Here is a 17,551-nt window from a genome sequence, read left to right on the forward strand (position 1 = left end):
AGACCAGGAAAACTTTGAAGTACTAAAAATCATTCTATTTTCAACACTGTATCATTACATCATTCTTAACAAAATCAGAACATGATACTATTTTGGCCTAATTTCAACAATTCTGATGTATGTCAATGGTAAATAAAGATAATAAATCTTCAAAGGATTTGGGGCCATATCTAAGCAGTTTATAAGAAGACCATTGGTGATTCATGGAGAGGTTATAACGGCCTTGTAAAGAACATATCGGTTCAAATATTTGCCGTACAAAAATGTACATACAAATGCAACAAAAAAAAAATCCTAAAATTAAAGAAAGGAATAATGTAATGTTTGTGTACTCCACAAACACAGTCGTAGAGAAATTCCAAACTGCTGGCATACTAAAACTGGAAAGTACAATAGGTACAGTCCCATCTTTAATCCTGAACTGTTAACATCACCTTCAACTGGCAAAGCCTGAGCACCTCCACCATTAATATTGTGCATTCTAAAAAGCAAAATCACATTTCAATTCGGTGAGTTTTACTTTTGTTTTTATAATGAGAACTCAAGTATCAGATGAGTAGCTGATGAGGTGGCTTTTAAAATCCTGTTCCCCCCTGAGAGTCTGATCAGGGATTTAGATCCTGAATCAATGTAAGACACTTGATCTGCAATGGAAGTTCATCCTATTTTTTTTTTTTTAAACAATAGCAATTTGTAAAAAGACAAGCCCCATGGCCACTAGGGGAAACGTTACTTACGAGTATTGGGTCAGCAGTTCCAAATCATTATGCATGTTGATTGGATATGCTTCACTGAGTTCAAACAACTTCTCTAGGGCCTCATAGATGAAGATGATGCAAATAAGAGAGGCGAAAGCTTCTTCAGTGAACCGGGTGATGTAGCAGACGAGGGAGCTTGCATCGGTCGCCACAAGTATGATACAAAGGGTTGCCGTCCAAAGTCCAATACTAGCTCTTAAAGACAGGTACGACAGCCCATATTCTCTAGGAGGAGGAAAGAACAGCGGAAATAAGGTCATTTAATAGCTCGCCACCATTTTAAATAGATGGGAATAAGTCTAATTCAGGAAGTGAAAGTAAATAACCTTCACATCCCATGATTTTCTAAACTCAAAACGTTTGTCGAAAGGGGACATCTAAGAGGACAAAACTAAAAGAGGTTTCTCATGCTTAGAACAGAATATCATTTTTTATAAATTTTACATAGCAAATCGCACACACATTTTACTTTTTCTTTATTTCCATGGAGAGACAAAAATGGCAAACTGAATCAAATCCATTACGTCCACCTCTCCCAGCAGACCCCAGACATGATGTTGGGAGAAGTATAAATACGGTGGAGAAAGGGAGGAAGGGCCAAAAGTATTTAACACTTACTTGCAAAATTTAAACAAAATCTTTTCAAACACCAAAACTGGTCCTGTACTGCCCAATATGGTAAGAGGCTGTCCACCAAAGAGCGAATAGGCTATCCCAGTCATAGATGCTCCAAAGAGAGATTCGATTGCACTCTGTGTAGAGATATAAATAATTCCATTACCTAAGCTACACAGGCAACCATTATACCTAGGAAGTACATGTTTAAAATACATGAGGATACTCTTTTTCATTTGCTATGAAAAACCTAGTGACCTTGGGCAGGATGTGGAGTAAGGGAATAAGAAAAGGGACAAGCAGTCGGGAGAATATGAATGGTACTGAATGGGGATGTGTTCTCTCCACATTCCTCATCTTGCTTTTCTTTAGACTATTAAAAGTTTACATGTATTCGCGGTCAGTGTCAGGACAGAAGCGTGGGCTGTGTAAGTGGGAAATGGATTCCTCATGTCCATCTCTCTCTCCTTGTGAGAATGGGAGCCAAAGCCAGACAAGGACTGGGGTTGGGGCGGGGTCAGGGATGAGAGCAGAACCTTGTGTAAGACTAAGAATTAACAGTTCTGAGACATTCCACTTCCAGATTACCAGTTATAAAGGAATCCAAAACTAAATGTTGACTTATCTAACTATCATTCCTAAAAACTGATTAGGTTTTAAAATTCCAGGGAAAGCATAATACATACTATACGACCTTCCGTTGCTTCTCCCAGCAGTCCTCCAAACGTGATGACTGGAGACATACACGCGCAGTAGAGAAATAGAAAAGATGCTAAGCACTGCAGGCTGAAAGCATCTCTGAAGTCACTCCAGAAGTATGGAGCTTTTCTTTTGATATCTAAAATAAGTCCCCCAAAAATCCTAAGATGGGGGGAGGAGGGAAACACAAGAGTGAAATCCAAATATAAAAACACACACCCACAAAGCAAAATCCTCATTTCCTTTTTGCCAGGTCACAGTATACGTTTTCCATCAGCGGAGATGAGACCCATTTTAACCTGCTACATTGTATTAGCATGATCTACAGAGATGGATTTGTACCACTGTGTCTCTTCAATCCCTAACTAAATATTATGCCAGCAACCAGAAAACCCCGTGTTCTCTCAAACAAGGTGCAGAGCTGTCCTTCAATCAAAATTCAAATAATGAGATTTAAGGATCACTCTAATCTCCGTGCCATTTCTATATCAATCTACCCCTTCTACACTCAGGCCTACTACCCTCAGTCGTTGGCAGTATTTTCTAATTGTTTACATTTCATTTAGCATAGCAGAAAGTGAAGTTTGGGAGGATAAGTTGGCTTTTGCGTTCTGCAATGGTGAACATTACCCTAGAGAGAAGAAGTAGTGTTTAACCATGGCTCCAGTTACCTACTTTCTCTGCCAAAATATTCCTCACCACGTATTGTTTCAAGCAGGCATCTAAATGGCCTTATGGATGACAGTAATACCTAGTAAAGACAGATAGATTCCATAGTTGTTTTCATTTTTAGGAAATTAAGAAGGGGACCTTATAATAACCAACCCAGACAAATGTAATTTTTATCCATTATTGTCTAAACATATCCCAACATCTATCATTCACAAGACAATAATGGCCTTACTTAGTATAAATGCACTTATTCTAAATATATCCAAAAACCACACCAAAACACTTGAAAGAGGATTTGGGGGGTGGGGGGGAGAAGAATAGCAGTAAATTGTGAAATGCTCCCTAAAATGTGAGGTCTAAAATATTTTTAATCTACTAGGAATGAGAATATTAATGAACAGGTATTCTCATTCTTTGAATATTTAATAATAATATATGGATTTAACACTTGGCTACTGAAAGCTCTTTGTGCTCCATGGAATAAAGATGTCATATTAAAATGAATAAGACTATGATTAAGTTCCTACACGAAGGTTAAAAAAAACCATTATGTTCCAATCTACTGCCAGTATGCTAGATATATTTGGATTATGCAAAAATATTAAATTTTTATTTATTTTCTAGGTAGAAATGTTCACAGACAATCTAAGAACTGCCTCAAAAATTATTGTTCTCTTGAGACGCTAATTCTGGTTTGCCTTGAAAAAAGTGTATCTTCAGAATAACTGAAAATTTTGACTCTTACTTGTAATCACCCTGATCTGACTGACATAGACACAATAGTAACCTGTTAGTAACTATCTCACTATTACATAAGTGAGAGAGTCCTTATGTTTTCCTGGTGATTGCTTCCATCAGAGGGATGTGGACTAGGAGAAAGTGAGAAGGATGAAATTCCAATTGAAAAACAGGACATTTAAACTCAAAGAAGCTTACAGAGAACCCATGAAACTCATACACACAAAGATCATCTTAGAGTCCCCTGCGTGCGTTTGATAAACATGTGCATATTTTTTTATTTGGGGAGGATCATTTCTGAGTGATTTGTTAACTTATCAAAGTCACAATTCAAAATAGATTTAATCCAGTATTTATTTATTCATTTATCATTTACATCCCACCTAATCCCCAAAATATTTTGAGGTGGTTACAAACTATTACTTAGTAGTTAATATTTGTAGGTTTGATAGCACTTTCTGTTAGACCACTGTCTTCTAATTAATTACTTATTAGGGCATAAAATAGTGTCAATAGCTATGATATTACTGTGTAATAAACGTGCTTTTAGCAGCAAAAATCTAAATCCGGAAGTGGGAGGTCATTGCAGAGAACAGTGCAAGAGCAGCCCAGATGTACACCAGCAACTCTCGGAGAGCAGATGAGTAATGGATACTTCAAGTCATGTCAGCAACAGAATCTGTGGAAGAACTCTGGAGAAGCGAAGATACCGGATATTGGTGACCTGGGAGGATTTAGGAAGCAGTAAGGAAAAGTGAACTTCGAAAAAAATCTAAGCTATGTGGCATGTTACACCTGAGAGAGAGAGAGAGAGAGAGAGAGAGAGAGAGAGAGAAACCACCCAAAATAAAAAGACAGCATTTGAAAATATGAAAGCAAACAGAAGGAGTAACCACGCTTCCAGTAAAGGGAGAAGGAAAAAATTGTTTGAATCATCTCAAATTATGTATGGAGGCTGAGGAAGACATTAAAGGACCTTTCCTCAGAGACAAAACATAGATAAAGGGAAAGAACAGAGGAGAATTAAAATGCATAGAGTTGTCAGAAACTCGAAAGTCAGCTTAAAGGACACAGCGAAAGCAGTCCAGGAAATGGCCTTGAGAGGAAGGGGGTACCAATCCTGCAAAGCCTTTGCCCTTGCCTTCAATTATAATGGAGGCTGTGTGCACATATTCCCTGAAGACAGACCCTCCCAAGGTTTTCTGATTTTCTGCTCACACATTGCTTGGAGAGAGACAAGCTGTCAAAAAACGATAAAGAACCATTTTGAGAAATAAATTGAAGCTTTCATCTCTTCAAAGATGTGTGATTAGAAAAAATAAATCATATGGCTCTTTCAAATTACAACCATAAAAATAAAAAATACTATTATATACATCCTACTTGCATGTAATGAGATAGGTTCTGTAAGACTGAGTTCTTGGTATTTATTTTTATTTCCATCTGAACTTGAAGCTTTCAACAGGCCCTTTTAGAAGGGGCCACTGACAGTTTTCTTATTCATTCTACGAATCTGTGAACACATTTTATGCACAGCAAAATGAAAGACTAGGTAAGATAAAATGGAATGATGTATTCACTGTGCTGGTTTAATAGTAACAAAAATGATTAGTAAATACTGGGAAATCAAATTTATTGGCATTACATAGGTGTTCACGGAATAGATATTCAAATAAATAAATAAATACATACATACGCAAATAGGTATTTATTAACAGGTATTCAAAGTATAAAAAAATTACATCTCTAAACAGCAATTCCTGACACAAAGGACAGTATATCATTTGGTCTTTGAAGTCCCATACAAGTACATTTCACTGACCTTCCAGTTCGCTGGAGTTCAGGTCCACTGTGTCCTCCGTGGGGCTCTGCTTCCCCATGAGCAGCTGTTCCATTTGGTACAGCAGGAATCTTCCTCTTCTCCTGCAGGAAGTTTTTTGTTTTTGTTTTTTAATTTCAGGTGCTAGTTGTAAATAACAAAAACAATTTTTTTCCCTTGAGGCAATATGCAGAGTGGCCAAGAACCCAGGCTCTGTTACTTATTTGCTACATGAACTCTAATTAAAGTTATCTAATCTCCTAATGCTCCAGTTCCCTCCTCCATTCACGAGTGGTAGTAACAATACCTATCAGCGTGGTTGAGAAAATTAAATGAAGTGATGGACAGTTACTCAGTCTTTCAATTAATCTTTATTGGTGCCTTGTGTGCCATTCATTGTTATGGATGTTAGAAATGCAAAGGTGAGTGAGAAAAGGCATTCTATTAGTGGAGACAAGCAAGTCTCTAATGTCAGGTAGACATTCAGCTATGAAGACAATGAAGGAAAGGAAGGGGGTGAAGAGAGACCAGGGTTGGCTAGGTTGGAATGAGGAGGCACTAGTTACAGTGGTGTTGTAGGCCTGGCATAGTTCAACTGTTCAATCAACTTAAACTATTATCGCTAGCTGTTTTTAAGGGTGGTTCCCTGTTATTCTGGCAGATATCGTCCTACCTAAGGAATGATTTACAACATGGTTCTTTCTGACTCACGGAGATCCCAGACTCTTACAAATGGAAACTTCCATTCAGTCATTGACAAATTAACTGAGGCTTATGAAAGTGCTGTCTTATCACAAGCCTGTTCCACCCACTTTTGTTGGTGACAGAGATTTTTAAAAATCATAAAATCCTCCCTATTGGTTATCCTAGAGGATGCCAATGTGTTCAAAAGGGCTGAAAAGTATCATAAAAATTTTTTAAGTGGTGCAGTTAAAATATTTACTTCACTGCCATTCCAAAATAGTCTAAGCATGTGAATTAGCAAATGATCTTATGTATAATGGGACATTTAGGTAAAGTGGCACAGGTTCAAAACATGAGAAAAATAGGTTTTGAAATGCACAAAATAGAGAAAAGTTCATTGCTTGATATTTTTACAACTTCCCAGGTATATGAATAGGTACAATGAACAAAAATTCAAAGATAAAAGAGAGGATGTCTGTCAGCTGATGGAGGAACTGCCTTTACACATAAACAGCTATTATATACAGTAAAGGGCTTTAACGGTGGCCTCGGTACCCTAAATACCCAACAGTCACCCAGGGAAATGCTTCTTAGCTTCCATAAATCTCAGAAAGCAAGTGATATTATTTGGTCTCCTGGGTAATTATCCCTTACTGGCTATGTCTCATTGTCTTACAATGGAAAAAGCTATACATTGATAAGGCAAATGATAAACCATGAAATATATTAGCCATTCTAAAGTACCTGTTTCATCAAGGAGTGTTCATCTTATAGTAAGGGGGAAAGGTGTGTGAAAAGAGATGTATGAACAGTACCGATGAATATTCTGAGGAAAATACAGGAAATATTTTTTGTTCAGAAACACAGGTATTTTGTTTTTTAAAACAAATTAAAGAGTGTATATATATTTGACTACTCAACTTATGCAATCTACTAATTCAACCAACCAATACTTATTGAAAGCCTATTTGTGTCAGGTACTCAACCCCACCACTAAGACACCAGTGGACAAATCAGGCCTGTGGAACTCACCTTCTAATGGGGAACCCAAACAATAAACAAATAAACACATAAGTAAATTAATTCTACAGTGTGTTAGATTAAAACCTATGTAAAAATGAAAATTTAGAGCAGAGTTAAGAGGGGGATCTGAGGTATGGGGTGGGTGGGTAGGGAGGAAGGAGTGGCAATTATAAACAGAGCGGTCAGGTAGGATCAGTGAGAAAGTGTCATTTGAGAAAAGCCTAAGGGAGCTGAGAGAATAAGCCATGAGAATAACTGGGGGATATCCAGACAGAAAGAACAGCAAGTGAGACAGTGTCAAGGCAGGGGTATGGCTGTAGGGTTTGAAGAACAAAGAACAAAGAAGCCGACATTGTTGGAAAAGAGTTCACAAGGAAGAAAGTCATAGGAGTTTACTTTGAAGAAATAAAGGGAAGCCAGATTGTATAGATTTAGTAGACCACTGTACGTATTTGGCTTTTATTCTCAGTGAATTGAGAAAATGTTATAGGGTTTTGAGGAAAGGAGTAGCATGGTCTCACTTGGAGTCACTCTGGCTGCTGTGCTGATAACAGATGTTGGGGGCCAAGGACAGAAACAAGGAGAGTGATTAAAAAAAAACTATTTCAATAATCTAGGAGGAAAAAAAATGACGGTAGCTTGAACTAGGATGGCAGCAGTAGCAACAATGAGAAATGGTATAATTCTGGATAAATATTAAAGGAAAATCCAAGAGTATTTCCTGGAAGAATGGAAATCTAAGAAAAAATTTAAAAAATGAGTGTTTTTGGCTTGACCAACTATAAGTATGGAGTTAAGACCTACCAATAGAGGCAGGTGCAAATGCAACAGACTTTGAGAAAAGATCGGAGTTTCTTGTATACTTCAGGAAGTATTATATTGCCTTTTCTAATATAAATGCAAAGATGAATACAGATATAGAAAGGAGACAATCTACAATTCAGTTCAAACTTTGGATATGTCAGGTTTTAGATATCTGTAAGACATCCAAGGGGAGACATTGGCATGTGGATAAATAACTCTCAAGGTCAAGGTAAACAGTAAATTTGGGAAAGGATGTAAAGCTACAACAATGGATGATATTACCAAGAGAATGAGTGTAGGTAGAAAAGAAAAGATGAGCAAAGACTGAGCCCTGTATCATCTCAACATAAAGAAATCAGGGGAAAAAAGAAGAAACCAGCATAGGAGATTGAGGAGTGACCAGTGAGCTAAGAGAAAAACCAAGAGTGTGGTGTCTTGGGAACCAAGCAAAGAGAGTACAGGGAAAGGGGAGTCATCAACTCTGTCAAATGCTGTTGACTGGCAGGCAAATAGAATGCAGACTAAGAACTGACTATGGGATTGAACAGTGTAGAGATCCTCGGTGACCTTCATGTATGTAGTTTTAGTAAAGTGATGGGGCAAAAGTCTTATTGGAGAAGAGGAATTGGAGGCACGTAGTTCAGAGAACCCTTGTGCCATTTGGTTGCAGAGGGGAAAATAAGGAATGGATGAGTAGCTGATGGTGATAGCAGTATTGAGAGGTTTTTTTTTTTAAAGATTTGCAAATTAGTAAGGTTTTATGCTAACAATAATGACATAATAGAGAACAAAAGAATTGATGATATAGGAAAGAAAGAGAATTGGTGTAATGTCTTTGAGTAGGTGTGAACAGATGGGGTCTAATGCAAAGGTAGAATGCTGACTTTGGATAATTCAATAATAATATATAGGAAAGCAGAGTATGTGGGAGTAGATGCCTGCAGGCAGGTAGATGTGCTGGTGGGAGTCTATGGAAGTTCCCTTTAAGTTATTTCACATTTCTCAGAGAAGTAGGAAGCAAATCTGAAAGTGAGGGTCAGAAGGATGTGCTGAAGATGTGAGGAGAGAAAACAGGTGTGAAATAGTCATCTAGAGAAACTTATTGGACCAGGGGAGATAGGATGATGAACCGGCAACATTAAGGGCCCACTTGAGGTATGTGGTCATGAACTAACGAGATTAGTCCGTGTAGCTGTTTTCCTTCAGCTACATCCAACTGCATCAATGCAGGTACAGATTAAAGAGTTGGATTCACACAGGGTTGTGGTTTTAACATGCAAGTAATTGGCGTGAGAGAAAAGCAAAGAAGTTTATGGTATACACAAGGGAGTGATTATAAGGACCCACACAAAGTTCTAATTTTCAGGGTTATCCCTTGAAGTGGACAAATTCTTCTTCTCTTAACTGAGAGAAAAAAGTATTAAAAATTCTATGACTTATACATTTCAAAAGAACATAAAAACCACGGAAATTATCCCATGGAGGAAAACAGTATTTAAATAGTATGAAGTCAGAGTGCTTAATATCTTTTAATTTATCTTGCTCCATTTAGTGAAAGAAAACATAGCTCATAGTATCTATTATTCAATTACAACATACATTTAAAAAATACTAATGTTGTAAAGAAGCATAGCAGACCCCAAGTGCCTTGATTCTTAATTTGATGTTCTTTCTACTATTGCCTCTTAATATTCTGAGTCCAGTAATTAATCCTGATTTTAAAGAGTCTCATAAAAACAATTTTAAAAATACAGAGCTCCCAGTCCTCCACTTGCCTCAAAAATATCATTTCTCAAAGGCAAGATGTTTTCAAAAATGCTTGACTTCAGTCTTAATGTTCAAAAAACTAAATGGTATTAACAAGTGACTTTTCAAGTCTCACTCATTTTCAAATGTATTATTATTTTCACAGAATTTTTCACAAATAAAATTGATTAAAGAGTTTCTTTCTTACCACTTCAGGAAGCATTATATTGTCTTTTTCTAATATCGTAAGTGCAAAGATGTTTACAAGTACAAAAAATAAGTCAATCTATAACCCCAAAAATTACACTTTCAGCAACTTCTTTTATTTTAGTAGATCAACTGAAACAATGTGGCTGCAGGTACAGAATCACAAAATTGTAATTGTTGAGAAAAGGAAATCAAATAATCTTTAATAATTATGAAATGACTTCAGAAATAAGACATCAGTGTGTATTTCTTAAATCGATAGTGAGATTGAGATTTTTTTCCCACCTCTGGCTAACCAGGAGAACATTCTATGTCCGGGTCTTAGTCAACTAGAGCAGTAAGGTCACGCAAGTTGGACTCCACAGGGACAAAAGCCCTAGGGAAGGCCGAGTAGATGACATCTGTGGGGGCTGCAGGGGGCATATTCAGTAGGAACAGACGTGGCAATATGAGTGGCCTTAACAAACATTTGGCTACAAATCTCAACAAAGTCAGGCCTGTAATTTAAAAATGACCCCAAATAATAGCAAAATAATAGTCTTTATTTTTACCTCTCTGGATTATATAATAAGTGAAATGCACACTGGAGTTTTAATTTTTACAATTTTTATATCATACATCCACACAAAGGTAACATGAACATAAGAATTCTAATTTAAAAATTCTGGGGTGCCTGGGTGGCTCAGTCAGTTAAGCATCTGACTTCGGCTCAGGTCATGATCTCGCAGTTTGTGAGTTCAAGCCCCACATTGGGCTCTGTGCTGACAGCTCAGAGCCTGGAGCCTGCTTCAGATTCTGTGTGTGTGTGTGTGTGTGTGTGTGTGTGTGTGTGTGTGTGTCTGCCCCTCCCCCACTTGCACTCTGTCTCTCTCTCTCTAAGATAAATAAACATTAAAAAAAAATAATAATTCTTCCCAATCAGAAATAAGATTAGCAGTAAGGGGGAATTTTCTATCTGATATGATTAAGCCTTGCTTTTAAATTTCCTTTTTTTTTGTAATGCTTTCATTGCTTTATTTTTAAAAATACTGATCCACCTGGAACTTGTAAATGTTCCAATTTAATGCAAGACAACATTAAATAAATCTTGACATTAAGTAAAGAGTACATACTTATCAAAAAGAATATTTTTTTTTACTTTTTTTTAAGTTTTTAATCACCTGGTGCCCATCTTCACAAGGGCCCTCCTTAATCCCCATCAACTATTTCAGCCATTCTTCCACCCACCACCCCTCTGGTCACCATCAGGTTGTTCTCTATAGTTAAGAGTCTGTTTCTTTGTCTGTCTCACTTTCTTTTTTTTTCTTTGCTCATTTGTTTTCTTTCTTAAATTTCACATGAGTGAAATCATATGGTATTTGTCTTTCTCTGACTGACATATTTTGCTTAGCATTATACTTTCTAGCTTGTTCCATGCTGTTGCAAATGGCAAGATTTCGTTCTTTTCTATGGCTGAGTAATAGACCATTTTATATTCACCTCTTCTTTATCCATTCATCTATCGATGGATACTTGGGCTGCCTCCATAATTTGACTATTGTAAATAATGCTACTATAAACATAGAAGTGCATGTATCCCTTTGAATTAGTGTTTTTGTATTCTCTGGGTAAATAGCTAGTGGAGTGACTACTGGATCATAGAATAGCTCTATGTTTAACTTTTCAAGGAACCTCGATACTGTTTTCCACAGTGCCGCACCAGTAAGCATTCCCACCAACAATGCAAGAGGTTCATTTTTCTCTACATCCTTGCCAACATCTGTTGTCTCTTGTTTTTAATTTTAGCTATTCTGACAGGTATGATGTGATACCTCATCATAGTTTGACTGGCATTTTCCCGATGATGAGTGATATTAAAAATCTTTTCATATGCCTATTGGCCATCAGAATGTCTTCTTTGGAGAAATGTCTGTTCCTGCCTTCTGCCCATTTTTAATTGGATTATTTGTTTTGAGATATTGAGTTTTATAAGTTATTTATATAATTTTGATACTGACCCTTTATCAGATATCAAAAAGAACTTTAAAGCATTAAAGAGCTTTGAAATGCCATTAAAGTTTAATTTCTAGAAATACAGCAGAATAAACATTCCTACTTAATAGACTTCATAAAGTCTGAACTGTGAAATGTTCAGTGTGGCAAGGTGGATTGAATAGGCAGAAACAAGATTATGTGACTTTGTTTTTCAACAGGGTGATAAATGATGTCACCTAGGAAAAATATAAATTATTGAAAGCCTTACTGTATACATTTTTATCTAGTTTCCACTTGGTACATTATAAAATGGCAAGAACAAGCAGTAAGAAAATCTAGACACACAGCAAAATTCGATCTTTAATTCTTCGATCAGGTTTCCCACACCAAGCTCCATACACAAAAGGAGGAGAGAGAAGGAAAATGCCAATGACCCCAGAGAAGCCATGGTGATGGGAGTGTTGTGTCTGGGCTGGAGCCTTAATTTTCTTTCCTTTTTTAAAAAAAAAAAAAAGTCTATTTATTTTGAGAGAGAGAGAGAAAGAGTGGGCTAAGGGCAGAGAGAGAGGGAGAGAATCCCAAGCGGTCTCTGCACTGTCAGCACAGAGCCCAATGCAGGGCTTGATCTAAGGGACTGTGAGATCATGACCTGAGATGAAATCAAGAGTCAGATGGTTAACCGACTGAGCCACCCAGGCAGCCCAGGCTGAATTTTCTTAATATTCACCAATTTCAAAGTAATATATCAAAATATGGAAAGACAGTAATGGGCTTTTCTCAGACCATATTTTACATGTTTATTAAAATTTTAATTTTCCTCCAGTATAATATGTTTTAAGGTGGGTTTAAAATCTTTCCAGGCATATGGGACCATTTGATTTGGTAGCATATCATCAATATATCAAATTTCTCAGTGAAGTGTGTTGGATAGCATTAAGACTCTGTAACTTCATATCCCTACCTTCTTAGGTGCTATATAGGTTCTGGTACCAATTCCAATGTGTTCCCCATTGAACCAGGGGGTTCTCCACACCAACAAGCAATGCTACAGATACTAGCTGGGTATCCTACAATCCAGCTCAACTCTGACACTATTTAATGGGACACAGCATCAGATTCCATTATTAAGGGTTTACACCTGCAAGATTGCCCCTGTCTCACCCCAAGTTGCCACCTGAGCTTCTGACTGAGTGGCTATAAATCAAAGATTCCCATGACCCTCTCCTCAGGTTCAATTAATTTGCTAGAGCAGCTCACAGAACTCAGGGAAACATTTTGCATACAGATCACTGGCTTATGATGAAAGGATATAACTCAGGAACACAGCCAGGTAGAAAAGATGCACAGGGCAAGGTATGGAGAAAGGGTGAGGAGCTTCCTTGCCCTCTCCAGACATGCTTCTCTCCCCAGTCTCCACATGTTCACCAACCTGGAAGCTCTCTGTTCCCTGTCCTTTTGGGGTTTCATGGAGGCTTCATTACATAGGCATGATTGATTAAAACATTGGCAACTGGTGACTGAATGCAATCTCCAGCCCCTTCCACTTCCTGGAGGTGGGAGGGTGGGACTGAAAGTTCTAACCCTCTAATCACACAGTTGGCTCCAGTGGCCAGCAGCCCATCCTGTGGTGAGTTCCAAAAGTCACCTCATTAACATCTTGCTCCTCACTTAGGAAATTTGAAGGGGTTTAGGAGCTCCATGCCACAAAAGGGAATGAACACCAAATATATATATATATATATATATATATATATATATATATATATATATATATATATATATGTTATTAAAAATCACAATAACACACAATTTAAATCATTTTGAATCTTTTCAATGAGTTATACTTTTTTAGTACATGTATTTAAAAGACAAAAAAATGATGGGATTTTTAAGAGTATTTTCAAACATACGTACCTGGGAAGGAACATTTTTGGGAGGCTCTATACGAATGCTTGGATCCCATTCTCCAGGAGGAAGAACAGTAACCTGATCTAGAAATTCATCGATTCCTGATACCAAGTCATTGCGATCTTTAGCTTTGTAAGCAACATCATGAAATACCTACAGGAGGAAAAGATAAAAATAATAAATAAAGATAAAAAGTAATCATAAAATCTTAATGTGTTCAGTGTTTTCATTTCCCAGTTATCTTACATGTGATTATAACAATTTGAAGAACTAGGCAGCTCTAACTAAAAAAAGTTTTTAAACTATTATAATTTATTCTACGAATGCATACAGATATAGATTTTTCTTAGAGTGCTAGAATGAATGTTGAAATTTCTGAAACAAAAGTAAGAAAAAGAGAAAGGAGTATGAAAGGAATCTCATTCAGTTAGAATTAAGGATTCAAGCTTGGCAAAGGTTATTTTTGTGTGGCGAAATCAAACTTTCAGAAAGAAGCCCTTGCTTAAAAACAGAGATAAGATTTATAGAATATATTGAAAATTTTAGCAATACTTATACCCTGAAACATATAAACTAATTTAAAAGGTTATTTTGTTTTAATTTTTAAATAATAATAAAGTTATAAATGAGTGTTTTCTGAATATATATCACATCATCTATACAGTATAACAAGCATATTTCCATTCAAAATGAGTTACATTTACACACACGCACACGCGCACGCTGTGATAGTCATTTATGCTATTGACAGACATCACAGTTCTTCTCAACATAGGGTAAGATGTCATTCCTTGCCTTCTTTGATAGTGGGATTAGGTGTACCCCATTTAGGTGCACATATGTCAATTTCAAATGGAAGTTATGACAATCTGCATGTAATTTAACGCATTGTCTTTTGTCTGCCGTACTGACTGAGAAAAAGCAGGGTGAGGGGGAGCTTCTATGGGCCTGGGTACCTGAGCGACGATAATCTGCAGAACCCCTCTGCTAACTTAGGACAGACACAGGCCATGATAGAAATAAATGCTCACTGTTTTAAACCACTGAGATTGTAGGTGGTTATTCCTGCAGCATAACACAGAGACAAATGGTATATTTAACATAACAAATGAAGAAAGTAAAAATAAAGATACATGGGATAACTTAGTCTATATTAAACATAATATGAATATTTCTGATACTTTTTGTATTTCATATAATATGAAATGGAGCAGACATTTGAGGCTTGGGGTTACTAAATTATTCTTATGCTGAGTTACATATTACACTGACCACCTTTTCTAAAATTTCCAGGGAAATTGTGCTTTCAAATATTCTACTTTTAGAACATTTGTTTTAGTTTCTGGTTTGATACTCAATCTAAACTGCTGAAGAAGAGATTATGATTATTTTCAAAGGCTTTTGCTTTACTTTCCAACCAAGAACTTTTCACAGATGATCATTGGTATGATAAACATATAGTCTTGGTTTAGGATAATTTGAAGACACCAAAAACATATTAATGGTTTAGTTGTATTTTGGGAAAGATATTTTTTCTAAATATTGACAACACTGATTTCCTACCATAAGCCACTGAGTTTATAGCTCAGAGTCTCTCTCCTCTTCTACAGAGTTTTATATGATCATGAGACCCAATCTAAACATTTAAGAGTTGCAAATGTTCTTGATCCCAACAAGAGTTTAACTACTTTACTGTTTCCCTGCTAGTAGCAACTCTCTTGAAATCTTTCTTGATTTGACCTCTTAATTAAAAAAATTGTTTCGGGGTGCCTGGGTGGCTCAATCGGTTGGGCCTCCGACCAGCTCAGGTCGTGATCTCACGGTTTGTGGGTTCAAGCCCCGCATTGGGCTCTGTACTGACAGCTTGGAGCCTGGAGCCTGCTTTGGATTCTGTGTCTCCCTCTCTCTCTGCCCTTCCCCCACTCACAGTCTGTCTCTCTCTCCTTCAAAAATAAATAAACATTGGGGTGCCTGGGTGGCTCAGTGGGCTGAGCCTCCAACTTCGGCTCAGGTCATGATCTCGCGGTTGACAAGTTTGAGCCCCGCATGGGGCTCTATACTGACAGCTCAGAGCCTGGGGCCTGCCATGGATTCTGTGTCTCCCTCTCTCTCTGCCCCTCCCCCACTCATGCTCTGTCTCCCTTTGTCTCAAAAATAAATATAAACATTAAAAAAAATAAATATTTAAAAAAATTTTTAATTGCTTCAAAGGATCACATGATCTTATACCTGCTTTAGATATATGAATGTCCAAATTCATTCAGGGCAGCTGATTTCCTATTGTCTTCAAACTCCTCAGATACCACAACTTGTTTGATTTTAAATTAAAAACTTTCTTTACTATTGATTTCCTATCACCAATTTTCCCAATAGCTTTATTTTAAAGGGCTCTTGTCCCTTCTCTTTGTTTAGCTAACCTAACATTCTGATTTCAACATACATTTGACTTTTAAGAGAAGCCTTCCCTGATCCCCTCTCAAACAAGATTAGACATCCTGTTAATACGTTCCTAACACCTTGTCCTTTTTCTTGATAGCTTTCACTGTAACTATAATTATTGTAATTCATTGTTAATTATATAATTAGTTGTTTAATGCTTATTTTTCCTGCTAACACATGAGCTCTGAACATTCATTTAATATTTATCAAACTATTTATATGCTAAGGATACATCAGTGAATAAAACCAACAAAAATCCATCCCCTCATGGAGCTTACATTCTAGTGGGAGGGTAGAGATGGAAAATAAACAATATAAGGAGTGTATATATTTTGTTGGAGGGTGGAAAGTCCAATACAGAAAAATGAGGTAGGAAAAGAGAATAAGGGTATAACTGGGGGGTGCTATAATTTTAAACAGGGTGATTAAGGAAGACCTCAGTGAGACATTTCAGCAAAAACCAAGGTATTGGAAGCAAGAGCTCTCCAGGCAGAGGGTATAGCCAGTGCAAAGATTCTCGGGTGAAAGCATGCATGTCATATTTGAGAAGTAGCTAGGTGGCCAAATGCTGGGAAGGAATGAGCTAGAGGGAGAGCAGCAGGAAAGGTCAGAAGGGCAGAAAGTCATCCTGGGATTTTTTAGATCTTCATAAGAATTTTGACTTTTACTCTGAATGAGATAAGAAGCTATTAGAGGGCCTTGAGCAGAAGCCTAGCTCCTGCTGTTGTCCGGAGAACAGAAGGAAGTAGGCAAGGGCAGAGAGAGCAGTAGGAGTTCTACTGTGATGGTAGAATAATAATGGTGGCATGGGCCAGGTGATGAGGGTAAGAACCAGGTGATAGCAGTTCAGAAAGTCAGAAGTAGTAGGATTCTGCACATATTGTGAAAGTAGAGGCAGGCAGATTTACAGATAGATCGGACTTGAGTGTGAAAGAGGAGTCAAGGATGACTTCAGGGTGTTCCATGAGGCCAGTGTCCAAAGCTTTCATTTCTACCACTTTATCTCCAATATGTAGTAGGCAATAAATATATATTATTCACAATAATAACATGAAATATTTACAATTATTGTCATTCCCAGTTTGAAGATGAGGAAACTGAGGCAGAGAGAGTGGAAGTTAACTTGCTCAAGACCACACAATGAGGAAGTACCCTTTCCTTCTTTCTTTCTTCTTTCCTTTTTTCCTCCCCCAGCCCACCTCTCTTCCTTTCTTTGTTTCTTTCTCTTCTTTTAAAATATAGGAGAGTCTAGACCATCTTTATAAGGAGATAGAAATGATAGAGTAGGGAAGGAGAAACTGATAATGTAGGAACCATAATTAAGGAGCAAGTTTCAATGCAGTGGAAGGGAAGAAGGAAGGATACAGAAAAGGAAGCTGAAAAAAAGCAGCAGTGAATTAGGAAGAAACCTCAATAAATGTGTTTGTTTCCTTCAAGCCTGCTTTTAATATTTTTGGACCTTTAT

General features: G+C 37.1%; 1 protein-coding gene across 7 annotated transcripts in view; it reads right to left on the reverse strand.

Moving 5' to 3' along the window:
* SLC4A10 (solute carrier family 4 member 10) overlaps positions 1-17,551 on the reverse strand; it is a 298,500-nt gene that overhangs the window by 76,134 nt on the left and 204,815 nt on the right. For all 7 annotated transcript variants that reach the window (XM_058715152.1, XM_058715153.1, XM_058715157.1 and 4 more), the window contains 5 exons: positions 13,654-13,800; positions 5,305-5,405; positions 2,060-2,234; positions 1,377-1,510; positions 738-983 (listed from right to left, as the gene is read on the reverse strand). In XM_058715152.1, coding sequence (XP_058571135.1) covers positions 738-983; positions 1,377-1,510; positions 2,060-2,234; positions 5,305-5,405; positions 13,654-13,800 — 803 coding nt within the window. The remainder of the gene's footprint in view (positions 1-737; positions 984-1,376; positions 1,511-2,059; positions 2,235-5,304; positions 5,406-13,653; positions 13,801-17,551) is intronic.

Source organism: Neofelis nebulosa, chromosome 2, assembly GCF_028018385.1.
Source record: "Neofelis nebulosa isolate mNeoNeb1 chromosome 2, mNeoNeb1.pri, whole genome shotgun sequence".
NCBI classification, from domain to species: domain Eukaryota; kingdom Metazoa; phylum Chordata; class Mammalia; order Carnivora; family Felidae; genus Neofelis; species Neofelis nebulosa.